The 27,412-nt window shown below is 39.0% G+C and overlaps 1 protein-coding gene across 1 annotated transcript in view; it reads right to left on the bottom strand.

The window, feature by feature from the left end:
- The window catches only part of LOC137195932 (E3 ubiquitin-protein ligase TTC3-like), a 40,200-nt gene extending 17,230 nt beyond the window's left edge, over positions 1 to 22,970 (bottom strand). The window contains exons 1-26 of the mRNA XM_067608659.1: positions 22,871 to 22,970; positions 21,525 to 21,577; positions 20,641 to 20,717; positions 20,500 to 20,551; positions 19,368 to 19,527; positions 19,194 to 19,275; positions 18,465 to 18,518; positions 17,868 to 18,000; positions 17,431 to 17,525; positions 16,679 to 16,773; positions 16,207 to 16,269; positions 14,662 to 14,716; positions 13,683 to 13,940; positions 12,581 to 12,617; positions 11,519 to 11,579; positions 10,691 to 10,775; positions 10,094 to 10,240; positions 9,032 to 9,112; positions 6,748 to 6,857; positions 6,526 to 6,652; positions 5,527 to 5,649; positions 5,339 to 5,440; positions 4,875 to 4,967; positions 4,716 to 4,780; positions 3,868 to 4,004; positions 415 to 744 (exon numbers count right to left, since the gene is read on the bottom strand). Coding sequence (XP_067464760.1) covers positions 415 to 744; positions 3,868 to 4,004; positions 4,716 to 4,780; positions 4,875 to 4,967; positions 5,339 to 5,440; positions 5,527 to 5,649; positions 6,526 to 6,652; positions 6,748 to 6,857; positions 9,032 to 9,112; positions 10,094 to 10,240; positions 10,691 to 10,775; positions 11,519 to 11,579; positions 12,581 to 12,617; positions 13,683 to 13,940; positions 14,662 to 14,716; positions 16,207 to 16,269; positions 16,679 to 16,773; positions 17,431 to 17,525; positions 17,868 to 18,000; positions 18,465 to 18,518; positions 19,194 to 19,275; positions 19,368 to 19,527; positions 20,500 to 20,551; positions 20,641 to 20,706 — 2,611 coding nt within the window. The 5' untranslated portion in view covers positions 20,707 to 20,717; positions 21,525 to 21,577; positions 22,871 to 22,970. The remainder of the gene's footprint in view (positions 1 to 414; positions 745 to 3,867; positions 4,005 to 4,715; positions 4,781 to 4,874; positions 4,968 to 5,338; positions 5,441 to 5,526; positions 5,650 to 6,525; positions 6,653 to 6,747; positions 6,858 to 9,031; positions 9,113 to 10,093; positions 10,241 to 10,690; positions 10,776 to 11,518; positions 11,580 to 12,580; positions 12,618 to 13,682; positions 13,941 to 14,661; positions 14,717 to 16,206; positions 16,270 to 16,678; positions 16,774 to 17,430; positions 17,526 to 17,867; positions 18,001 to 18,464; positions 18,519 to 19,193; positions 19,276 to 19,367; positions 19,528 to 20,499; positions 20,552 to 20,640; positions 20,718 to 21,524; positions 21,578 to 22,870) is intronic.
- Positions 22,971 to 27,412: the final 4,442 nt, after the last annotated feature.

Here is a 27,412-nt window from a genome sequence, read left to right as displayed (position 1 = left end):
CTACAACTTTTACATGAATTCTGTATGCAAAAGTTCTTCATTCCAAGATTGAGGAGGACGTAGCAACATTTCCATTCCCTGGCTTTTGACCTGAAGAGAGGATGTTTTCAACATGACAATGTTTAACATAGACATCTGACATCATAACTACATAATTAACAGAATATCACAGAAAGCATGCCATGTCCCTTTTAAGTCACTTCCCTTTGAGTCATCACTAAAATTAACTTCAAACTTACCCATTTTATAAATTTCTGATATATTCTGACTTAACTGTACTAAACTTTACACCTCACTGCTGAGTTTTATGTCACATCTTTCTGGTTATTGTACAAATAATGATTTGAACTGTAATATACTAAAGCTGTTCAGATTATCGCACACATATTTAACCATAACATGATAAATTCCGACCTGCATCATTGAGCTGGCAGGCCCAGTTGTTGAGTTTGGGATTTGTATCCAGACAGCCAGACAGTAGGTGGATAAGGACACGAGCCCAAACCCGGTTCTTCCTCTCTAGTAGCAGTTCAACGGTCTGACCAAGAGTCTCCAGCTTCTCCTGCTGCCAGTTCAGTATCCTCCCAGCTATCTGGTTGCCCCTCGACAAGTCCAGCTCCAGCCAGGGCTTCAGACTGCTGGTCAGGGTTGACACGTGGAAGCCTTTATCCTCTCTCAGCAGCTCCATGTTCTGGCTGATCTGCAGAAGAACTCGATCCCTGTACAGCGACCAGGCTGACGACACTGTGGAAACATTTCAGGCTTATTACACAACTGTTCTCTTTCAAACCTCGCTCGGTATCTCACTATGGGAAGCGCCTTCTGGCGTGACCAATCATGGAAGCTCCAAAACCACCACGTCTGTTGAGAGACAGAACAATCATCTTTAATTGCACAGGCCAGCCCATCCCCCCTTTATAAACGGCACCCCACACAGCATTCTCACTTCCCTGTGAAGATCATTCAAGCTCCTCAGCTGTCCTGACATCCAGATTTTCCCTCAACTGCTCTTCAACGCAGCCATCAAGGTAGTCACTGTGCATGGATATCTGGTGTAAGGATTTTGCATTTCTTTTCGTTAAAGATTTATTCAGTGTTGGTTCAGATGAGTGTTGTCACCTTGTAGCGGACCTCTACCTGATTCTAACTGCCTTTAGAAAAAGCTAGCCATTACTGCTGTTAGCCATCAAGGTTTTTAAGTCAGCTATGGCAACCACTGCATCTTTCAAGGGGAACACTGGTGGCAACAAGGTTGAGGACATTCTGCTCTTGCCCAGCTGCATGTGGATTAACCATCTCGGGAGGGACCCCCATACCCCTAGCATGTATGGGAGTTAAGCATGCCCAGGCATCGCTTGTGGACTCCGAGTGGACTCGGCAGCCCCAAAGCTGACCCTTGCTTTTCTTACACTGCAACAAAGCCAAGAGATCAGCAAACTACGTCTAGCACTTGCTGGGGGGATATGGTGGAGGACCCCAATGCGGAATTTCCCCCTCTGTTCAGCCAGCTCCTTGACTCAGAGAAGGAGCATGGTGGCAGAGAGGAGGACAAGGATGGTGTTAACCTGGATCTCCTCAGCGATAAGAATAAGGAGTTGATGAAGATGTCATTCTTCCCCCAACTCAGACGTCGCAGCCAGGCAGCTCTGTCAGTAGGGAGGCGGAGCCTTCCTCTGCTCCCCATGAATTAGACTTGCACGAGGTCTGTAAACGGGCAGCGACCCGACAAGTGGGACGAGAGGGATTTATACAATGGGAAAATCTTCTTGTCAGGTCTACTTAAAGCAGCTCATGCCCTCCATTCCCGTGCGCATTTAGGATATAAAATGATATGGGGAAAAACTGGTCCGGCACAGAGTTCCATCAAGGGTTACTCTGGCCTGGATATTACCAAAAGCAAGGTTCAGGTGTGGTAGTGGAGCAGTCGTTAGTGTACCATCTCCAACCTAACAACTGGTCCACCCTCGACCGGACCCACACTCCTGGGCAAGAGCACTTCACTGCCTCCGTGTACCAAAAAGTGTACAAGTCAGTAGCCCAGTCTGTCAAAAACCTAAATGTGGTCATCCTGCTTACAATGTACCAAGTTGAGCTGTTCAAGGACATGGGCCACATTTTAGATAAGGGCTCTCCAAGTCCAGCTCTTTGGGAGGAGATATGTGTTGTTACAGACCTTATCCCCCATGAGTCTAGAGCTGCAGTTCAGGGCTGTGGCTGGGGAGAGACTGCTGTGGCTAAATCTCTCCAGCCTGCCAGACCAGGATGAACAGGTCTTAATGGATTCCCCATGTGACCCATCAAAAGCTAAGGGCTTATTTGTGGAGGCTCTTACCTCTATGCAGTAGGCTAGCAACCTGAGAAATAAGCAGAGGGAGGCCTTTGATCTCTGCCTTCCCCACAAGACAACACCTCACCCACCACTGCAACCTAAACCGGGCTTTGCAGCTATGGTGGCGAGAGGATGCAGTAGGAGTTTTAAGGGCCCCAGATTCAAGACAAGATTAAGCAGCCTCTCCGGTTGGGCTTCAGTATCAATCTCTTATCTCCCAGTCAGAATACAGAGTATTTGGGCCTCAAAATAAGTTCTGTTTCTTTTTTGGCTTTTCTTTCACAAGATTGAACACAGAAATTTCACTAGCACCTCAGAATATCTCTTGACTCTCCATCAATGGAGAAACATGGGTGTTCACCACCGGCACTCCCTTGGGAACAGTGACAACAGATGCTTCATTGACAGGGTGGGGAGCTGTATTCAAGGTGAGGTCTGTGAATGGGATCTGGCCCCCCAAGGCTCTGTCATGCTCATATAAATTACCTAAATTACCCAGTTTTCCTGGCAAACATTTTTGTCGTGTTTTGGTCAGGGCAGACAAGTTGACAGCAGTGACTTATATAAACCTGCAGGAGGCACATGCTCCCTAACATTACACAGACTGGCCCACAGTCTGATGATGTGCTGCTGTCATTAAGCAGATCAGTTAGAAATACTGCAGAGAGGAAAAGTACAAACAGAAACAGCCGCATCGAGATGTTTGATGAAGGTCGACATCGTCGACGTCGGGCTCTTGGTACATTTTGGGCAAACAGCACATCTGCAACAGGTGCTGTTTTACCTTTTGTTTTACCGTGTTTGTTATTGATTTATTATTGTTTGTCCTACCTTACACAACAAAATATTCTAAATAAATAATGTTGAAGTTGTTGAGAAGTTTGGACTTATTTCTTAGAACTGAAATAAGTCAGTACTGAATTCCAGGTACCATAGCAGTTTCGGTTCAAATGTGAATGGTACCCAACCCTTGTGCTAGCCCATGGGGAGGGCTCATGGTGTCAACCCTCCTGGTTCAAGGTGTTCTGGGTTTCGGAGCGTGCTATTCAGGAGTAGGCCACAAATCCCATAGTGAGATACCGAGCAAGGTTTGAAAGAGAACATTTGGTTACCAGGGTAACCCCAAATCTCTGGACCCGAGTGAGGTATCTCACAACACTGCTCTGCTTGCATATGTAGGGTACGTGGAAGCAATATGCTTGAGAATGCTGTGTGGGGCACCACAGGCATTTATAAAGGGGGGACGGGCCATGAAATTGCAGATGACTGGTCTGTCTCCTGACAGACATAGTGGTACTGGAGCTTTCATGATTGGTCACTCCAGATGGTGCTTCCCAAAGTGAGATATCTCAGTTGGGTTTCAGAGAACCGGGATTACCCTGGTAACCTAAAGTTTTTAAATGAAAAGTTACTATTATCATCATATGATTTATGCCTTTATTAGATAGCCAACAGTGGAGAGATGACAGGAAATCAGTGGAAAGGTCTGCAGCTTGACGCGACACCACCAGCAATTGTGATAAAGTTAGAAGCAGTACCTTTCTGTTGACTGTGGGTTGCTGAGTCATCTTTCTGCAGCAGAATCTCGTCCCTGATAGTCAAGTTATCTTGAAATGACTGCTTATGCTGCTTCCTCTTGAGTCTGCGTTCTTCCTTTGATTTTAACTTCTTGACACTGATAATTAAAAGGAAAAAGTCGTTATTTAGAGTAAAGTACTTGTCAGGTACTTAGTGCTGCTCATGATGCTTTTTGCTGTAAGCGCATCAACTGAAGACATCATTTATAAGTATGTGTGCTTTTTTAAAGACAGTTCCTTTTTGTCTGTTTTCAATAGCTGAACATAGATATGAGGAGAGAGAGAGGATGTCATGCAACAAAGGTCACCAGCCTTAGACCATAGAGATATCCCTTACGCCATTTTTATCTGTTTAGAAAGACTCAAGCAATTCCCACTTTAATCTGTGTCAATGTCTGTCTGAATGGGTTATTAGTTTAACTCATTTTTAATCTGTCTATAAATAAATGAATTAATGACTGAACTGAAAAAATAAACTTTTAAAAGGGTATTGAGCATTTTACTATGTTTGGCTATCAAATTCCAATTGATACGCAAATTATTAATTCATTATGACAGAATACGGAAACGTATGAGTTATTTGGCAAATTGAATGACTCATATCAAACTTATGCATATGTAGTTCAATAATTGCTAGTGATTTTATCTTTTTTTTCTATAATTAGCCAAAAAAGGCTGAAATCAAAACACGTTAAAGAGTGTAAGAAGCTGCACTGAGAGAGAAAACTACCCTCTCTTCTGGCAGCTGCTTCATATTTTCATATCGTCATAATGACTCAGCATCAACTGTTATTTGACTGCAGCCTCACCTTGTACATTTCTGATTCACTCTTGGCTTCTTTGGAGTCTGAGGTTTAGTGATGGCAACTTCAAACTGAAAAGAGAAACAACTCAGGTCAACATTGTTCATGTGATAAACCAGCATAGGAAGTCTAAGAGCCAAATTCACCTCCACTGAACATCCTTACCTTACATTTTACCAGGCCTGTTGGACCAAAGATTCTGATACTACAGATTTGACCGACACAGTCTGGAGTCAAACACGCTTCTTGCAGGAACTCCTGCAACACAAATATAACACGTAAATAAACAATTTCAACAGCTACCCTCTCTGTCCAAAATGAAAAAATGTAGCTATTTGAAATACAGCTAAATTTTAGCTTTACCAAAGGTTGAGCAAAAAGAAATGCACTTATGAAATCTAAATTTCGCTAATCTTTATGTTATTTCTTATGCACTTCCTGTTGTTTCTTACTTTATATATTTAAAAAACAGCAACAACAACAAAAAACTCTCACTGCACTTGTACCAGGTCAGCTACTTGTGAGTTTGTGGTCCTTCAGAGTCACTGTCCTCTAACCCTTGATTGTCTTGCCTTGTTTGTAAGTCACTTTGGATAAGTGTCTGCCAAAGGACAAAATGTAATTGTAACCTTTTCATTCTTTTCAAAGAAGGATGATGTCTTGAGCATTTTCCAACAGGTGATGTGGTATTCAATGACGCAACTCTGACAGCAGCGTATTTGAATGAAGCCCTGCACAAAGAAGCACATTAGTTTGAATTATGTCAGTACTTTTAATCTTTAAAATTTGTGATCTTTGTTTAACTGCCGCCATTTACCTTAAAATCTGGGTCAGTGAAATAGATTTCCGTTTTCAAATGGCCATGGCATTTCTCATGTCGACAAATGGCATCAGGAATAGGCGGAAATTTGCACAACTCTATAGCACTCTCAAGAATTTCCTAAAAACAGAAAACACAAGTCAAACTTAGAATAAGTGAAATGTGAGCCATAGATGCAGTATGACATTTTACTTGAATCAAGTGCTTGATTTATGCTTTCCATTGTTTCAGTTTATTGATATGGATAAACATATTTAAATATATATAATGCCCATGAAAGACTATTTATCCTTTTTTTACAATACTGAACAACAAAAGCATTATTTGCATTTTTTGACACTGAAGAGAGAAGCCTAATGCCAAAAAACATCTAGCAAACTAGTAAAGTAAGTAAACCTTTATTCTGTAGTGCCTTTCAAAACCAGTTACGACGTGCTTCACAAAATACAACACCATAATATGTAGGTGCAATCTCATCATACATATTTCAACTCAGAGAAATGGGATTACTAGAACTATTCACATCACAGTTGTTAGTGTTTTATGTTTCTTTTTGTCTGAAAATAACTATTTTTGTGAACTTGGTTAAATGTCTGCAATGTGAAGAGACAAGTTATTACAAAGTGTGCAAACACAAAAACTGCAATTCATCAAATTAATTTGATATATCACCCAACTGTCCCTCGATTACACATAGGTGATCTCCATTCATATTATGACACTTGAGAGATGATTTCGGTGTCATAGCAAATGGGGTGAATACTATATACATATATATACTGTAATAGAGATACAATCCAAGAGCTATGTGTTTAAGTCTGTTCATCAGTGTCAAAAAATCTTATTAGTATCAGTGTAATTAGTGAGGGGATGTAAATACTTAAAGACACTGGATGTTGTCCTACATACAAAAACTTACATGCTACCTGAATAATATTTAAAAATGTACTTAAAATGGTTTGTCAGATATAAAACATATGATTAATGACAACATACCTTGAAATAGTCTTGCTGCGTTTCTTCAACAATCTCTTTTGTTAAAGGCCAGGTGAGTTTACCCGGTATTATTTGATTCTTGACCATCTGCAGGGAATCTGAAAACTGTTCCAGAGCAACTGCAAACCTGTTCAAAGAAGAGACACGATGGTTGTACAGTTTGAAACAGCACAAAATCTAAATGGACGAGACAAAACACCACAAGACTGGGAGCCACAGTACCTGTTCTCTTTGACATACACCTTCCCAACAGCGTAGTAAACCAGACACTGAAACGTCCTCTCCTCAAATGATTTGATCTTCTCCAGAAGTTTTTGAGCTTCTGCAAGTTCCTGTTTCAAAAAGCAACCACACATGTAAAGACTGAGACAGTTCATTTCATTTATACAGTTATAAAGGCTCCAAATATCCTGCCCATATAATACCACCATGACTTGAAAAAGGTTGTTTTAAGCATTCAACCTGCTGTAGATAGATCACATTGTGCATTCAATTTGCAGTAATTAATCAGAGTAGCACGTCACAACATCAGGGAAAAAAGAAAAGTTGAGACAAACAGTCGAATAAGTCACAATCAGGTGCTGATGTGTGAGGAAAAAAAAGAGCTGAACTTAATTTGACCAGTTGGACACACATTTTACCCAATAGAGTAACAGTTAAATCGGCTGGACAACAATCAATGGCTATGATCAGACATCAACCAATTTCTTCAGGTGAAACCCAATTGACCACTCATGGTATAAAGGTAAGATGTGCTGGGACTACATGTGGACCACAGTTTACCACATGTTTCAAGACTCCAAGAAACCTGACCCCTGGGGGTCCGCACCCAAAGTGTGAAGCTTCACCCATGGATCCAGGTTATCAAAACTAGAGATTCCCCTCTTATCTTTCTCTTTTCTCCACGAGCTGCAGCAGGAGCAGCTCCTTGCTCTCTTTCTCCTTCAGCTGCAGGAGCAGCTGCTTGCTCTTTCACACCTCCAGCAGCTGCTAGAGCAGCTCTCTGCTCTCTTGTGTGGCCTGCTCACAGCAGACACACACAGTCTTCTTTACAGCAGAGGACGTGAGAGCCTGCCTTGTGCCAGCAGCTAACACACAAATCTGCTGGCCAGTTTAACAAGTACAGGAGCCGCGAAATGGAGTTAGCTTGCCGCTAACTCTGCACAAAGGAGTGACCTGGGCCCTCTGTACGACTGGAGTGCTGTCTCCCCAGCAACGCCTGCATCTTTCAGCTTCAGAGCCGAAGCCTTCTCAGCCTGACTCACCCACGGATTCACCGGTTACAAAGCAGAACGCCACAAAGCATCTCTTCCTTCATGGACTGGTAACAACTGGGCATAGCCTAGCAACACAGTGAGGCATAGTACAGCTAAGCAAGAATGTTTAACTCAAACAATGTACTGTCCTTGTATTGATTTGGTTAAGGCTATACATTGAACTGTTGTTGTGATGTCCTTGTTGCTTATAGTCAGGTTACTGCATAGCCACACCACTTGGTTAATGTTAGCAGGCTTAACACATGTTACATCCAGTAACTAGGCCTTGCATGCAACTAACCTCATTTTAACCTGGCACCTTTAGCATACACCAATTGGCCTTGAATAGAGAACCACACAGTTAAGAGGTTAAAACCTTGTTTGGTAAACTTTGGTTCAGGCAGCACATGTGGTTCAAGACACCACATGGTCTGGCCCTTTTATCTCTGTAGTTCCCTTTATCAGCCAAATTGTTGGCATGCCATGTGCTCAGCCACCAGGTGACTGCAGCCATCTTGCTATTGTCTTCCCTACACACACGCACACTCACACTTGTATATAGGTACACTTAGCTAGATTAGCATTGTGTGTTGCTTTTACCCTTTGTTAAATAAATGCTTTTGGATATACCTGTTGTCTGTTTTAATGTTGCACAAGAATGAGTTTTGCCAACCCCTGCTCTGTAAAGAACTCCAAATCATTTAACCATAACTAACTACTGATATGGTGATTTGGGTGGTGCCCCATTTTTAATTCTTATTAATAATTTTATTGATTTTAATAATTAACAATTATCTTTGATAATCATTAATTATTGCTGATAGCCAAACTTGTAGCCACGGCCCAACAGATGTAATGCGAACACAGCTTTAACAATTGAGGTACAGTGTTACTGACAACCTTCCCTGTCACTTCCGGACAAATAGGTGCGGTTATTCATAAAGCTCGCAGTTGGCGCTTGTCTGTATGTCAACATGGGACAGTGGTAAATGAGACCTCTATGTCATAAAGGCTTTAGTCGTTTCAGGAACATTGTTTTTTTTGTCTTCATTATTGAACTAATTTTTGCATCAAGGTTCTCAGCAATCTATCCACATTATTTACTCCACAGACATAGACCTAATGTGTAAAAGTCACATTTTTGCCTTGTATGTGAGTCATGATATGGGCAGGATAAGTTTTTAATCTTATAAATAGTGTAACAGATGAGCTTTTGCCTTCCGCCTCTAACAAGACTATCTGTGAGTTACCTCAGGCTGGCCGATTTCCGTCAAGGCAGATGCACGGCCAAACAGCAACAATGGCACATCCAGAGTGGAAAGTCCAAATTCCTGAAAAAAGCAAAAGGCAAACGTATTATTCTTGTGTCTTTTACAGCTCACTGCAAACCCATTAGCAGTTAACTTTAAACCTTGATGCGGTTCTTAAACTGCAACTGATAATTTAAGAGGACATGTGAAAATGTGAACACAAAAATCCCACAACATAAGAGAACAAATTATCCACTGTCAAAGCAGGATAAATTCACAGGTTTTTCATGATATTTTTGAAACATTTTTTTGCCTGCATTTGATAGTTGATAGTGTCGACTGACAGGAAACATCAGTAGAGAAAGAGAGGGAGGACGGCCTGCAACAAAACGTCTCCCGCTGGAAATAAATTACAAAAGTGAAACAGTTGTCTGGGCGGTGCCTCGTGGACAAACAGTCAAACAAACTATTGTCTCTGTCACCTTCACCCACCACTTATAACATCACAGTTACTTAGCACATTATATCTCAGGCAATATGTCTTATTTATCCATCTATTTATCATTTTGTCATTTATTTATCATCATATTTATCTTATGTCTCACCCTTGTGCAGTAAGACTTTATCCCATTTTCTTTTTGTGCAATTATCAAATTTCCAGTGCAATATTTTAGTAAAATGCTCCACACCGTGTGTATTATCACTGCTGGTCATATCTATACATGTGATACAGTGTAAATACAGTAGCTTTTATTAATATGGTTTTTATTTATCACTCACTCACTCTTTTTCTTGTTATTTTGAGGGGCTGTAACAAGTGAATTTCCCCTGTGAGAATCAATAATAGGAAATTTGTGCAGCTGAATTTAAATTTGTAAGTCCTCTCATGTATTTTGTGCATAAAGTTGCCTGGTTTTATTTTTGGAACACACATCTACATAATGTCTACAACAATCCAATACATAAAAAAAATCTACACACACTAGATAATTACCTCAATCTGCTCACAAATAACTTGTGGAACAGCAGAAAGTACTTGAGCTTTGGCACTGGTATGATTACCTTGGGTGTACTGGTATCCACTAAGGCCAGTGCCCTGCTGAAGGCCTGCTCAGCGTTCCGGCTGCGGAGGTCGGTCAGGGCGGTATGGGCGTCATGCACCATAGATCTCAACTCTCTACACACATCTGATTTAGTATCAGCCACTTTCTGATTTTAAAAGAGAACACACATCACAGCACATCAGCCATTTCATTCAGTGATATTGTTATGACTTAAATAACAGCTAATAACATAATATATTTCCAAGTTGTGGCTACATTCATCCAGCTAAAGTGAGATTAATATGCAAGCCAAATAACAGTGCATCCAGAGGTTTCTTTTGACACAAGCCCCTGTTTTTATGCTTATTCACACTTTAGAAGCTAACACCAGCAAATTTTTGGTGTATTTCCTTAAAAAACAATTCCTGCTGATTTATTTTCTGTGGATTGACTCATCAGCACACTGAATGTTGCCGCTCATGATACAGCATCATATTCACATGATGCTGCGTCATGCATCTGTCTTCATAACAGGAGCAGAGCTCCTTACAAAAATAATTTAAATATATTCTTGACTACATATGTAAAATGCAGTGACACATGAATGCAGCCTTACCTCATCTTCAGACGAACCATTTCTGCTCTTTGATTTCTTCTTTGCAGGGTTTGAGTCTCCTTTTCCATTCTTTGGAAAAGACTCACTGGAAGTACAGAACTTTTAATCAGCTATACAATCCCAGTTGTAGCCAAAACACTTTCTGCCACTCTGCTAAATAATTAAATTAAAAACAATAATTAAAAACAATCAATAGCAGAAAACTTCTTGTTTGAGTATTTAATCTCATTTTCCTGTCCTTCCTACCTACTGGCCATCTGGCCAATGCAGCTCAGCAGGGAAACACAAAGAAGGAATTTGATGCTAAAAAACTGTAAATGTGGCAAATATCCACTTGATATGACTAACTCAGACTGCTGAAGCCTCGTATAAGCTTCAGATAAACTTTTTAAATGCATTTTTGCATAAAATGACTGTGTGGACACACTGTGGATTATGGGCCCCATCACTTCCTTTGAAAATTATTCAAAAGGAAAACTCACATCTAATTAAAATGGCCGCAGAGTTAAATATCTTAATACTGTAGGAACAAACTGAAGAGAAAAATGTTGTAATGATTTGATTTGCATCTGTTTATAATTTTATTCAAATTATAGTTTTCACACTAGGATTTATCTCTCAGTACAGTCACCAAAAAACCAAAGTACATCGTCATCAATAGCTCCAGCGTTCCTTTTCTCAACATCTGCGCAGGTTTCATGCATTTTTTAAATCAATAACAGTAAGTAGAGGAGGAAAATTGCAGTCCTAGTGGAATTAACTTAAATAATTTAAAAAGGTGTGACATGATTCATGAACACCGATACTGGAAACAGAACTTCCACTGACCTCCTTGATGGTTTAGAGTCTTTAGTGTTGCCATCTGCCTGTGGGGTCCTTTCTTTTTTCACTGCAGAGAGAATATTTGCCATTAAGTTTTTATGATGATAATAATGTCATGAGAATAAAATCCACTGAGATCTGTTATCAGCTTCTGTTGGCTAAATCAATTACTACAATTCTGAGTACTCTTTAATACTCAGAGTTAAGGATGTTCCAAGTTGATTCAAAACACCGGGATGGAGGCCCGAACCTGCATTTTATCTCTAAAACGGATATAAAATAATAAAAAACACACTACAGGACACTATACAGAGGCCTTTCATGATAATTAAGTCATCGACTTTTCGTATGATATGGTAATTATCCAAATTATCATGTCCATATATTGACTTATCATACAATATATGGACATGACCTTGATCATTTTTGCTGACCTCGATATTGCCCATTGTGTTTACATGCGTGTTTGTTTACATAAGAATATCACCAACATTTTAGCCAACATGATGCCAGAGTAAACAGCATAACTTATTGGGTGCGTTCTATCTTTTTGAGGCAAATAATGTGTCTGCTCGTTTCAGCAGGTTGTTTCCAGAAGGTTTCAGCATTTTGATAAATCCAGTTTTCACTTCTGCTGTTCAATTTAAAACACGGGGGAAGGCGGCGCGTGAAGGCCCGCTCTTTCTCGGCTTCCATATATATATAATAGGCTATTGAAGTCACACTGGCTAAGTAAATAGTCGCTGCCATTGCTCACAGCGCACGTCCCAAACGGGGAATGCACAAGTGAGCGGTGATGCTCATATGGCATTAACTCTGTCCAGGCCCGTGATGGCAGGTTAGCATTTTTACGGAAGCATAGCACTCACCCTTCAAGAACAACCACCTCCTTGTACAAACATGACACTTATGGGGAGACGGCAGCTAGCAGCTTCTTTTGATACAGTGAGCTTCAGCCTCAAAAGACACAAAATTGTGTTTGTTTGTTTGTTTACTGCTACCAGGATCTGAACCTGGATTAAAAAAAACAAAAAAACTGCATCAGAAAGGCTGTTATAACAAACTTACCTTGTTGGGTCGGCTTCTTCATTACAGCCCCGCTGAGCTGTCAACACACAACAATTTCATTATCAACTCTGAACATCATCAAACCTCTGCTAATGTCCACACAAACTGACAAATGTGCCAATTAAGTAGTAAAAGTTGTCTCTTCACACTGACAATTTTTTAGTCTACAGCCACGCTAGCAGCTCTGTGGGGTTGTGCTTTGAACTCAATGCTAATATCAACATGCTAACGTGCTGATGTCATCAGTTTTGCAGGCATTTGGTCTTCAACCAAATTGTTGTACAAAATGAAATTTTGTCCTGATGATGGTACCAGATGAAAAGTTAGGGGATCAACAAAGTTATTACAATTCATCCAGAGGGGGGCGGGAATGTGTGTATGAAACTAGCGTTATAGGAAAAGTGAGGTGATCATCAAAGTCATTTGAAATGCAGACGTTGCGGTTGTATGGCCTGTGTCTTAACCAGTAGGATACTGAGTCAAGTAAAAACTTTGACCTGATGATGCAGCTGCAGAAATAGTCAAGAGATCACCAAATTCAGTAGGATTCATCCTCTGGGGAACATGAATGCCTGTACAAATTTCATGCCAATCTATCAAACAGTAGTTGAGATATTTCATCTGGACAAAAACATGGTGGGCGGACCAACCGACACTGCCATCGACAGAGCCGCCATGCTAACAAAACAAAAGGCTTAAATCTCTTCTTTCACCTATTTTAGTTACAAAGAGCTTTTTCAGACTGATATTTATCCTCCATGTTAATATGACCTAAAACACTCTTCAGTTCAGAGATTGTACCATGTTTGTCCCATTTAGGACTTATTGATTATATTCTCAATTAACTGAAAAATCCTGATTACAATTAATTGTGATCAGTTGCCAATTAATTTCCTTTAGGTCAGCTAATCAATTACTCACTGTGGCTCTAGACCCAAATATATCAGTTCTTTTGGATTGGACTAATCACACATTCATTTAGTGACCTACTGTCTCAATGGGGCGCTCCGTATTTTCAGTTAGTCACTGATAACATTGATTAACATTGATATCTATTGAATTATTGTTGGGGAAATATAAAACGAACAAAAGAGTCACTAACCTTTTTGTGCGGTGCTGCTGCTGCATTAATCTTATTAACAGCTTTTCCAGACTGTTGTCGTGAGTCAGTCGTGTTTCCAGCGACCTCTCTGGACTCTTTCCGTTTCAGGTAATCGCCAATGAATTTCATGTGTTGCTGTTCCAGTTCTTTGATTGACTCTTTATCATCTTTACACAGATTCCGGGCTGACTTGTTGGCTTCGATCGCCATGTTGACTTCTCCCATGGAGAACAAGGCTTCACAGTATCGGTAGTGACCCTGCAAACAAAACATTCACATGCCTTCACTTCCTAATCATAATTATTGTTTGACATATCAGTTACTGACAGGCAGTACATTTTTGAGTATTGGGAAAATTAAAACTCTGACCCGATAATGGTGCGAAAGGAAAAGTTAAGGGATCACCAAAGTCATAACGATTCATCATCTGTGGACCATGAATGTATATACATTTCACTTGTGTCTGTGTTGTAGTACAACTTTTTGAGCCCAGATTGGCTCAACTTCAAGTTCAAAGGTATAAAACAGACTCCGGTGTGTGTCACTGAATAAATACTTTTAGTCCCACCTATGGGTTTAGCTACAACCAGTAGATCAGTACATATTTTCAAGCCTGTCTCAAATCAATATCAATAATACGATACATTGAAACTAACACTATATGCATTGGGTATTATGAAGAGCTCTCTCAAAAGCAAATAACATTGAAAATATATTACAGAATAAAGAACAAAAATACAAATTTGTACACAAAATAACTGGGATCAAAGAATTCATGTCATATAGGGCTGAACCGAATGCTTCAAAGCTTTGTTCGTTGCCATGGTGTTCAAACGGATGTTAAGTTAAGGATGTCATGAGCTGATCAGCTCATGACACACTTAACTTCTTCAAATGTAGGATCAGGGTCACTTTTTCAGTATATTTCACTTTCTTTCTTCCTACATTACTGTGTTGGGATCATAAAAGAGATGAGTACCTTTGCCCAGAGTGGTTTTATGAGAGTAGCACGTTTTCCATCACCAACCGCTTTTCTGTAAAATCAAAAATTCATGTTTGGATTAAAACATTTCTTAAGATGAGCCATTAAAATTAGAGGGAAAAAAAATCACATTTCCTGCAACAGCTAAAAGTTCACTCTTGCTCTACTGCGTGACTCATACTGACACTGGGCTACTTTTTATCAAGTGTTTCAGAATCATTCGTAGCTTCCTTGATTCACTTTCAACAGAGAAGAACGACTCCTGGGAGAGAGTTTGACAATGATATTTTTTGTTTTGTTGACGTTTGTGACTTCAGACACAGCAATAGTGTTCAAAATACAAGTTCTAGTCCACTCTCACATAGGACCCTTGAGTTGATCAAAGTTTGATTTATTATGGCTCAAACTGTTGGTCCTGACAGAATCATCACAGTTCCCCGTTACAAAGAAGCGTAAAGTTTGTGAGGATGTCAGTTTCTGCAGGAACAGCGTGTTTTCTCATCTGTATCTTGCACAAAGTCATTCAAAAAAAAAATGTCTCCCTCTGAAATTTATTGTAACGGCATCTTTTAATGAGCTTCGAACTTTCCTAAAACATGTGCGACTGGCTCAGGAGGTAGAGCACTAATCAGAAGATCGGCAGTTTAATCCCCGGCTCCTCCAGTCCACATGTCAAACTGTCCTTGGGCAAGATACTGATCCCCAAATTGCTCCCGGAGGTTGTGCCATCAGCGTATGAATGTGTGTGTATGAAGTGCTTTTAGAGGTCAGAAGACTAGAAAGGCGCTACATACATGCAGCCCCTTTATCATTTACTGTGTCATCAACTGTCTCCGCCTGAAGACCAACTGCCAGCTAACACATGATGAAGAAATACACATCTTGGCAGTGCAGACTTGCTAATTGCGTGACATCTGGAAGCATCTTCCTGTCCCCTGCTGGTTTGGCCTCGATCTTATCATTTACAAAGTGTGTGTCACATCCTAAGCTCTGATTACCACCTCCCCCCACCACCACTACCCTTCCTTGCCTTTTGTTCCCAGCTATTTTTTGTCTGAGTCAGCTCATCAACTCAGATCTGCTCTGTCAATAAGTTCACCAGTGTGCCGGCATGCTTCAATAAAACCACCTAAACTACAGCAAACTTCTGAACAGGACTTGAATGATTTCTTCGACACACATTATCGCCTCTAAATACTGGCGTTGTCATTTCCAAACTTCAGAACAATGATAAAATGCTTTTATTCTTTGTCCTAAAATCAGGACCAAAAAAAGTATCACTGAGAATTTTTGGCCAGGGAGGATGGATTTCCTAGTCTGAGACGCTTAATAAAGGTGTAATAATGTAGTAATGTTGCTCTCTTTATTAACACTCATCTATCTTTCTCTACTGATGCTTTTGGACCATCACTTTTAATTACGGTTTCAAAATATGACAATGGAAATCTTTAACTCTGAAGGGCTCAAAAAAACTTTGTACTTATACTGGCTGTTTCAATTATTTACAAATAAAGAGAATGAGAAGTCTGATGTGGTACTTACAAATATTTCTCACTTCTGATATAGCATAAGGCTCTGTTTCCATACAATTTGTGGTTGTCAGGGCTGGATGGAGAAGAAATACATTCAGTTAGTACACATTTAACAATTAATTATTAGATAAACCAGTAGGAAACAATAAACCTGCAAGAACCCCACTGTGTCGACGATGTTAATTTAGCCAGTTCAGCTGCTTCAGTCACTTTTAAGGCGGTAGTCAGTGGTGGATTTGTATTATAACGAGAGGTGTTTCTATCTGTCCCCTTCATGTATAAATTAACTGTCAACAAAAATGGAAATACATAAACTTTACTAAGATTGGGATTAATTGTATGTACATGCACAGGTGAACCTTATAAACTGGTGACTCAGACTTGTAAAACAACTCCATATAACATTTTAAACACCAATAAACATTCAAGTTTCAAGACTGAAAAAAGACACCAAAAGAAAATATTAAAATATTAAAACTTACTAATATTTGATGGCTTTGGAATAAAACTTCACAGCTTCTTCATACTGATTTTTCTGAAAGCTCTCATTTCCTTTCTTCTTCATTTCTTCACTTCTCTAGATGAGGTAGATGACAAACCAAAGTTTGTTTTTTTCCACAGGAACAAGAAAAAAACATTTAGGGATGAGGGTAGACACATTTTATTCAAATTTAAACAAACATTTGGACACAGGATAAATAAAATATTTAATCCGTGATGATCTGTTCAAAGTTTGACAGTGGAGCTCTTATTAGATATTTGTACTGGACAACAACCTGGATTATGACTTTGTCGTATTTATGTACCATATTCAGTAGTTAAGAACACTTCTAGGTATTTGTCAAAACAGGAAATTAATGTAAAATATGGCTCTGTTTAACATATCTTGCGAATATCAAAATAAGTAATTTTTTATTTGAGTAATACTTTTAAGTTTCTGTCGTCTCATCTTTTACAGTGACACAATTTTAATGTTTGTCTCACAGACTGGCTGCGTCTGAAACATCTGCACCCACCCCGAACTGCATTTCTCCAATACTTCAGTTATTTTGTCTTCACTGGACACGTTTGGGTAATAACATTGCTTTGAACTACAGGTGGACATTCTGTATGAAGGGATCATTTTATCGAATATGTCGATGTGAATAAAATTAAGTCAGTTAGAGAGTCATAATATCGGTTACTTTATGATTAATTTCCCAGCCCTAGTGTAGAGAATGCTAGTGAGTCTTACCTCTATTCGACTGTCTGGCGGTTGAGTGGTTGTCCGCTTCAGTGCCCTCATTGTCTTCTCCAAATTGTTACCCATTTCCCGGATATACTGAGCATCTGATTGAAAGTAAAAGAGGAGTTTGTGTTCATTCACCCTGAAAATAAACACTAATTGAATGAAAGCATATTCCAACAATCTACATACAAGTTCTACAGGCTTCTGTGTTTGGACAACTGATGACACAAGGCACATTTCTTTGCTTTAAAATAGATGAAATGTAGTTATATAAGTAAACAGAATTTATAAAATTGCATTGACACTGAATCCTCTAACTGCTCAAGCCTGTTATGTTATTGTCCCTTCACTTGAACTACTAGATATTTTTGTATAAAATAGTTTCTGTAAATGTCAGAGAGGCCTGAGGTGCATTACTGAGTAGCAGTGTGACTGTATCTTACACTCTGTGAAGATGAGGTGCAGGGCTGTGAAGCAGGTGTTTGGATGGCCGAGCTCCCGGATGCGGCAGCTGATAGAAGCGTCTCCTGTTTGCTCCAACCAATATAAAGCTTCGTCCAGAACCTCTGGGGAACGCTAATGATACAAAGCCACAATCAGATTAAGTTGTCAAAGAGCCAGTCAACTATCTCCACTGATCATTGCACTTTACGCTACAACTTTATGCTACTGTTCAGGCTTTCTTCTTGCTTTGGACTGCATTACATGTAAAAGTACTTTTATTATTTTAGCCAGCACCATTTTTAAGAAATTTATTTCAAAATAAAGCAATCAGCAAAAGAGCAGCATAAAAGGCCTCAAAAAACCAAGCTGAATAAACACCTCCTATTGGAGGCGTTAGTACTACAGAACTTTTAATATTTAAATGTTCAGAGGTTTCTATTTCTTGGTCGTTGTGTTCTGTTAGCTGCTGTTCTCCTGATTAAACCAAAAACTAGAAAAAGGCAGCCATGTCTCTGTCATTGATTGGAGAACCTTCACTCTTATTAACTGATAACATCTACATATTCAATGCACAGCATCTCTTTTTTCAGACTTACCAAGTTAAACTTGTTGCTTATCCAGATAACATTCTTAGTTTGATCCTTTCTCAACTGGAACAGAGAACAAATCACAAAACAAGAACTATTAGATCAAAGCTGATGCACTGTAGACCCATTACAGCCTGTGTAACCAATAAATACAAACACCAAAGTTCTGCTACAGTCTAGATGTAAAATGCTTAAAAGACACCTTGTCTTTCCCCTTGCCTCATCTTTGTTATTCTTGTTCTACCGTATGTCTATTAGTGTGTACGTTCATTGAGAGAAACAAAAAACGGAGTCAAAGTCCTTATACGAGTTCACAAAAACACAAAGTTGTAGCCATGACAATAGACGATGCTTCAGATATGGATGTTGCTACAAAAAAGCTACACATTCAAAAACGTGGACGCTTCACACACATCTTCAACCGGGCAGCACAGAAGATCAATACAATCACCACAGTTTCAAGGTGGGCACCCAAGATGAGTGTCACCAATTCAGTATCTGACCAAATGTGAAGTATGGTCACAATCTCCTCTTCTGTTCCTGAGTTATGGCGTTGAATAACGGCCAGAAAAGTGTTTTTACAGAGCATTATGATGTCACGGTGAAGTTGACCTTTTGGATATGAAATGTCATCACTTCATCATTGTATCCTTTTGGACATTTGTGTGAAACTTTGTCATATTTAGTGTATGAATTCTTGAGTTATGGCTAAAAACGTGTTTTGTGACATCAACTTACACTTCCTTTCTCCAAAGCTTTGAGGATCGCTTCCAATGTTTCTATCCTGTGTATGTGCTTCATGGTTAGATTTTCTCTGTCACTAGAAGGAGACAATTACAACTTGTTAATAGTCTAAACTTTGAAGAATCAAAATGTTATTAATTGGTGGATAGCAATTATATTTGTACTTACTTTGAGTCGATTAGACCTATTTCTATAGCCCAGCAAGCTGTGGTGCTGAACTTGCCATTACGCAGCAGAATGGGAAGCCAGAAAGCACAAAGTTTCAACAGTTGTTCAGCTTCCTTTTTCACAGCAATAGGGATACGGTTCCATCGATCATAAACTTCCTCTAAAAAACAAAAATATACAGAAAATGCATGTAGTTTCACCCAACTAAAAGCACAACAGAGGATTTACAATCTCAGTTTTGAAAATGATGTCAGATGTTGGGAAAAAGGCAGCAAGAGATGCTCCATAGCACATTAGCTTTATTTATTTATTTATTTATTTATCTAAGCAGCAGCAACAATATTTATTCTTGAAGCATTAAAATACAAGGAAAACAGAGCAATCATGCAAAATCTGAGTGAAGAAAGGACTTTAAATGTATTATTTGCAGCACAAATATTCTGTAGTTTCAGAGTTGCTTTTCAAATCGCCTTTTCTTTTTTATTGGTACAATATAACATAACACAACAAAAGACATTAGAACATATAACAAGACAGTTGTCAGTGGTGGATGTGTCAGGAAACATTAAGACAGGACAGAAAAACATTATGACATCAGACAATATAGTTACAAGTGTGGATGGCTACGTTAATCTGGTTAAAGAAATAAAAGTTATTTGTTGAGGTGTATGTGAGGTGTTGTGTATGGTATGTTTGAATGCAAGAGGGAGATGAATGAATATTGCAATGACTTTAAGAGAAACTGGCTGATCACTCTGGACATTAAAGTGTTTTGAAATGTGTCAAAACTTTAAGCCAAAGTGGTAATAAATGTCTGCACACAGTGTACAGAACAGAACATGTTCTCTCATGCTTCATTTGAATATTTGACGGCATATCGCCACAAGAATCTTTCCAAGACGTTTTCCTCAGGCAAACGCAGAAACACGTTCTTATTTAAAAGGAAGGCTCACAGTTAAGTGTCTGCTTTGATTGGTTGAATGTTGATTCATCAGTCAAAATACTTGTACTTCACCCTTGCATACACATACTTTAGTAAATACTATAATAACTATTATAGTTACAATATATAATATAGCATTATATCCCTGAATATTAACGAATTGTCTATTAAAAGATCAATGTCCCGTACCTGATGGTTGTATTAAAGTGATCGCTGCATTCTTCTTCGAGTTCTTACGTGTCTGAGGAGAAGAAGCAGTTTATTTGTGACATACAGAGAGACAATAAGTCAGCTAAATGCTCTCATTCTGAAGACTGGTTAATAACTCACAATATCCATCCGGTGTCTGATGTCTTCACAGTCACTGAAGTCAGAATCAGAGTCTGAGTCCGACATTTTGTCCGAGTCTGTAAGTAAAATTTTCGTAAATCACTCCATTCAAAAACATGCTGTAATGAATAACATTTGACTTTTTTTCCACCTTGCAAGCAGCTGTGATTTGCACTCATTTCACTGAATGAAAATCACTAACCGGACAAGCCACAGCATGCATAACTTCAGTTCCTACTTCTAAATAAAGCTACTGGGAGGGATGCATGGCTAGATAGATCTTTATTAATCCAAAGGGGAAATTAGAGTGTTACAGCAGCCACTTGACATAAATCAAAGTACAAAAACAATGCAGAAGGTAAAAGAAACATGCAATTAATGGGTTAACTATATACAATAACTAAACAGACTAACTGAGATATAAAAAATAAGTAGAACAGAAAAAATAGAGACTAGAGATATAACCACAACTACAATATACTATTTGCTGAGCATACAAGGTTCAATGACTGTACCAAATGTTGATACTTATTTATACAATGTACAGTATATACAGTCAGTACTTTAAAGATGATCAAAATATGGATCTGAAAGAACAGATGTGATGGATAATGTAATAAAATAAAAGTCCAGGTGAGCAAGATTTAGGAAAAATAAATCAAATTATTAGCAGATAATTAGCAATTTGTGCGAGACTGTTATACCCCTGATACCTGCCAGGCTCCATGTATTTGCCATTATAGATTTTAAATCTGTGGCTAGTCACATGTGGATGTGGTTATTAGAAAACGTTTCGACTAGTTTGACTTCATCACAGAGTCCATACTCATGCTTTGTTCAATGTAAACAGGACCAAAGGTCGAGCTAACGTCGACTACCTTAACCTTATATCTGCATGTCCTCCTCTTGTTCTTTTACTGCATTTTCATCCAGTGTCCTGTTGATTTTAAAGCACCGGAACAACAAACTGTGTAGATATTAAATTACTGTTGGAGGATCAATTACAATGTGGTACAGTCTCGCAAAAAAACCCAAAAAACACACACACAGCCAAAACCAGAGTAATTAAAAGTAGTTTCTCAAATCAAACTCTCTCGGGAATGATGTGACGTGGCTGACGCTCCTTGATTGGTCGGTACAGTTTAATTACTATAATCCCAAAACCCCAGAAAGATGTCTTAATATTGTATAATCAGCGTCCTGTCTCATTGCTGAACAATGAATATAACATTATTGCATTATGTCTAGTTAATAAATTAAAGAAAATCCTGAATCACTTATGTCTGGTAAATACATAATTGACAGTATAAGACTCGTCCTTGATATCTTAGACTATTCAGACTTACTAAATAATAGTTTCATTCTTTTCTCAAGGCATTTCACTCGATGGAGCATTAATATATGTTTAAAGCGCTTGAATTATTTGGATTTGAAGAGCACTTTTAAAAAAATCAATAAAAAGCCTATATGCTTTCGGGAATAGTTTGATTAAATTGCATTTAAAAAGCAGCAGGGTAATCTCTCTGAGTCAGCTAACCTAGCGGATGATACAGCTCTATTTTTACAAGATAGATTTCATATTTTTATCGCAGTTAAACTATTTGATACGTTTTCAGCTGCTTCTGGTCTCAAACTTAACCTTTCCAAATGTGCGCTGCTTCCCATGATGGCCTGCAGTGATTTACAAGTTTCAACACTTTCTGTGAAATTTCAATACCCAGGTGTTAAAGACCACATTTCAAGAATGAGTGAAAACTTCAATCCACTATTTTTTTCACTACAGCAGAGATTGTGGATTCAAGCATGAATAAACCAAAGCAAGCATGTATAAAGAGGATGGATTCAAGGAGACGTGACCATACTTGGTCGAGTCTTTTCTCCAAACCATTGTGTTAATAAAGTTTTGTTTTTTTTAAGCTCTCTCAGCACAATGTTAGCATTTTAGCCTACTAGCTAACATGCGCAGCACTGTTTTGATGCTGTAAACAGCTAGTAGTTAGCTAGCAGTCGGACTTTGGACTATATGAAGCTGTTGTGTGATTAATATTGTATTTTCTCACGACGCGACGAGCTTTACCTAATGGTTGTTTATCGACGCGACGACACTTTTTCCTACTTTATTTAGCGCGAGGCCAAACGACCGTGATGCAAATCAGGAATACAGTTTAGCCAGTTAAGCAGCGTTAAAAACAACCGATAAAATTAAATGTTATATTCCGATAACACGTACCGCTTTCTAATGTGAACTTCGGTCTCTTGTCCTGTTATCATATGTGTGCGGAAATGAAAATCAAGCGCCCTACACGCACGCAGTTTGTACTGCGCATGCGCATGTCCACAATACACAGCATCCAGCACCCAGTGGAGGTCATAAAACGACGGGAAATAATAAGATAGTGGCAGTACAAAAAGAACCGGAGCAGGAAAGGAATGGAGCTGATTAGGATATCTGCACGGGAAATAAAAGATTTTCGTTGTCATTTATGGTCATAACTTGCGCTGCTGAAATACAGGGGAAATCAGAAAGAATCAAGATGGTGCTGGAGGCTGCCAGGAGAATTGTAGACATATCTGAAGAAAATCTAGATGTTACACTACGGGAAGGATTTGCATCAGCTCAGGCAATTGGTTCTTGGTTATAGAATGGAAAATGTCATGAATGAACACTGTAAATAGTTTGTACTGCGAAGTTGTTACATTCCTGCAGATGGCGGTAATGCAACAGTTATGGATGCCAACTACCGTAAAAACAAAACAGAAGATGAAGCTATGCCCACTGAATTATTTAGTTTTTATTAAGAAACGTATTTTCTTCAGTTTCAGATTACAGAAAACTAATTGCCAACTATTTTGATAATCTTTTAATCATTTTGAGTCAATTTTAAAGAAAAAAAAACCCAAATTCTCTGATTCAAGTTTCTCACGTGAATATTTTCTGGTTTCTTTAGTCCTCAATGACAGTAAACTGAACATCTTTTTGTTGTGGACTGTTGGTCAGGACAAAAAAGACATTTTAGATTGAATCTTGGGCTTTGGGAAACAGTGATTTTTTTGAGTTTTACATTACAAGACATTTTTCAAGGCAGCATAGACAGGTCTTTAAGTAGAGTTAGTTTAATATGTTTTACAGTTCATGCAGCAAAATACAGTGAATTATACCATGTGAAGTAAAGATGGACAGCAGTGGAGCATAGTATACAAGAGTCCAAGAGTTAAATGAGAAGATTAATACCAATCTAATGTTTATCCATTCAATAGAAGCTGGACCCAGCAGACGGTTGGCTTAGCTCAGCATAAAGACTGGAAACACTGGGAAACAGCTAACCTGGTTCTGTCCAAAGGAAAAAAAAATCCACCCACCGGCACCTCTTTTCCTCCCTGAATTGTTGTCATCACTGTGAGGTTGACAGGCAAACACCAGAGACTTTGGTCACTGTTACCTGCCAAGAAATAGTCTGTCACATAACACCTGAAAACTGCAAAACCAGAGGTGCTGGTCGGCAAATTTTGTTACCTTCAGAAAGAGCCAGGCTAGTTTTTCCCCCTTGTTTCAGGTCTTTGTGCAAAGCTAAGCAAACCTAGAGTTGTATAGATCTTCTCATCAAATATTGAACTATTCCTTTAAACATTTTGTGCAAATGTTTAAGTATTAGGATACTGATCATCATACCCTTTCATATGACACCCACTTTCATAATGACTGACAGAGAATAAGGAATTAAAAGTGACTGATGAGGGTGCACATTGTAATTTGTTAAACAGTACCATATTTAGTTCAGTTGTGGGTCTGAAGATTTAGTTGGACATTATTCACTTCTGTCTAAGCTGTCGTAAGCTCAAAGTCATCGTTCTGCCTCAGTAGGTTGTGAATGACTTTCTCGGGATACAGGAAAAAGTTTCTGTTTCGGTCCAGGTCCTGAGCATTAATAATACGAGACACCAAAGCTTGTTGTATGGCTGGAGACTCACAGGGGTGATGCCGCACGTTGTGACTCACATTCCTCAAAGGTTCAATGACCAACAAACCCAACATGCCAGCTCCCTCATCTCTACTATATGCAGTAGAAACATTGAGTGTCTTTCTGCTCATCATACCTACAGTGGTTTCATCACCTCCTTCTGTCACATTAAGTCCAAAGTCTTCATTGGATGTACCTGTTTTACAAATTCTGCTCATTTCAGCTGTTGAATTGGGTGTGATAGTCTCATTAAATCTGTCAGTTGAATTACTTGGACTAACTAGGCTAACATTTAAGAGGCGGTAACTTGAACAGGAGCTATTGGTTAGGCTGGATATGTTAGTTCTAGTTTGTCTTGGTCCACTGTTGGTCCTGGTTTTGGGTTTCCGTAGTCTTGGAGCTCCGGTTTCCTTAATGTTTCTTCGAAGATAGTTTGCGTAGTCCTGAACCAGGCCAGCTAAACTTGACTTATAAGACAGACGCAATGACTCAGCTGACCCAAACGGCACAGAGTGAAGCCGAACCTGTTGGAACAAGAATAAAGGTACTTTTAGATCAGACCAGTATCCCGAAGAATTACGTCTGTATTGATTGATTCTCTGCTATGTCCTGTCACAGACCTTCAATTAACATTCACTCCTTTATTTAAAGACTGTGTAAAGGAAATTCAGAGATTTGTTTCTAAACATATTGTACATGTTAAACATGTTGAAAATAATTGCTGAAAACGTGAAACGACTGTGAACTATGTAGTATTGAATTGTGGAGTTAAAGTGTTAAACTGTTTTTCACCATTTTTGTGTTTAGGATTTTTTGGGCGGGCATGAAATGGTGGCTCGATGATGCACTGGAGTCATACTTAGCACCTTTAACATAACCTGAAAATCTAATTTTTGCTGGCATCCAGTGGTTTAACTTCTCACCTAGCTGCAGTGATGCATAGATGTACTGCAGGACGCCATGACATCACTGTTGGGTGTAGTTACAGGTGCAACAAAGCACACCTCTAACTGCACCCATCAGTGATGCTGGATGTCAGAAGTGAAACAGGCTGGAAACTTTCAATAAAAGAGGGTAAAACGTTGCTTTTCAGCCTGGTGTTAAGTTACTCTTTAATTGTAACCACCTCCTTTCCTTAACCTTAACCAAGTGTTTAAGTAGCCTAACTTTATCCATACCTTAACCACAGCTTATTTGCCATAATCACAATCTTTCTCTTTACCTTAGCATACTATAGTTAGCATGTGCAAATAATGTAGTAAGTGAGAATTTTGCATTGTCATTGAAAATCGTCTGGGGTTTTGCAGAATCATCTAATTTCAGTGTTCTTGTCTGGCAATAGACTTGTTCAGAAAATGTTTAAAAAGTCAAATGTAAGGTTTAGCTCCTTTTTTCAGCCCAATAATTCATGTATAATCCCACTTAAATTCTTATATTCAGTTCAATTAACTAAAGGCCGCCTTGCCACTACTTTTGTTTGGAAAGTTATGTTTTTACAGTGTGAAAAAGGTTTCATGCAGTTGCCATGTAGTGGATATCACTTTAAGTACTCATATGTGAAAGAGACCTAGACAACTGAATGTGTGCTGTCAATGTTCTGTCATATAATGCTTGCCAGTAATGGCAGTCTTTGCTATGATTATGAAAACAGCTGAGCTAAAGGTATTAACCTTTTACTATTTATTAACTATTATTTGTTTTTTGTCTGTCCTGACCTGGTGGATTCTCATGTGCAGATGAACTGCAGCCCCTGTCAGCCACTGCTGCATGGACACTGAACTCATCCTCTTCTTAGTGGTCATCCTCTCATAATGGTCAAGCAGCTCACGTTTCAGCCAGTTGTCATACAGCTCTGTGGTCTCAGCCATCTTATCCTGGTTGTTGGCAATGCCGGGGACCAGGCGGAGGTAATCTTGGATAATCCAGCCGATTCTTGAGGAGCTGCTGATGCCAAAAATCTTGTTAGCCTGGGATCTCTGGGTTGATAGCCTCCCCTCTGTTGATCCTCGGACCTGATGGGATAGTAGAAATTTTGGAATTCTGAATTTCAACATCATATTCAGTGAAAGTGTAATGGAGAAGCGAGACAGTGAAACCAAATAGTATGCTTTAAAGGATTCTTTCATAATGCACTGTCAGTGTTAGTAATGGGGAACAAAATCCACAGTCTTCCTTATGAGCAAGTTTAGCTGGTGCTAATATGAGGTTTCAGCAGTCTGAGTTAGTCAGATATCCTCCACATTTACAGTTTTTTTTAGTACGAAATTCCTCATTATGTCTCAACAGAGTGTTTTCCATTGAAAGTGCTTTATGAAGAGATCTCTTAATGGCCCGAATGAACAAAAGGAATGACTACAGCAAGAAAAGTTCATCTGGGCTCCTGATTGTTGTTTTAAGACAGTCTACAACAATGGTATTGTCTAAGTGAGGCTGTAATGCTCATTATAAAGGAAAAAGTGTTAGAAAGATGAAAAAAAAAGTATTTTGGAGAAATTTACATTTTCACCTGATGATGCCGCTAAATTAAAATTCAAGGGATCACCAATGTCAGGAGGCTTCAGTTGACTTCAGAAAATTGCAGTATGGTCAGAGCATTTTAAACACTGCAGGGGGCACTATTCATCCAAGACATATAGAAAAAACAGAATAGTTTTACCTACTTGTTGGAAAATTTGCTCAAAAAGCACAGACAGAGCCAGAGCAACAACCCCCACTCCTCCACAGGTGACCCTGCTGCCTCCCAGCTCACCAGTCAGACTGAGGTTGAATGCAGTCTGCTGCTCCGAGCTCATGCTTCGCTGTAAGAAAGCATA

Source organism: Thunnus thynnus, chromosome 13, assembly GCF_963924715.1.
Source record: "Thunnus thynnus chromosome 13, fThuThy2.1, whole genome shotgun sequence".
NCBI lineage: Eukaryota > Metazoa > Chordata > Actinopteri > Scombriformes > Scombridae > Thunnus > Thunnus thynnus.
This window is presented reverse-complemented; position numbering and strand designations above follow the sequence as displayed.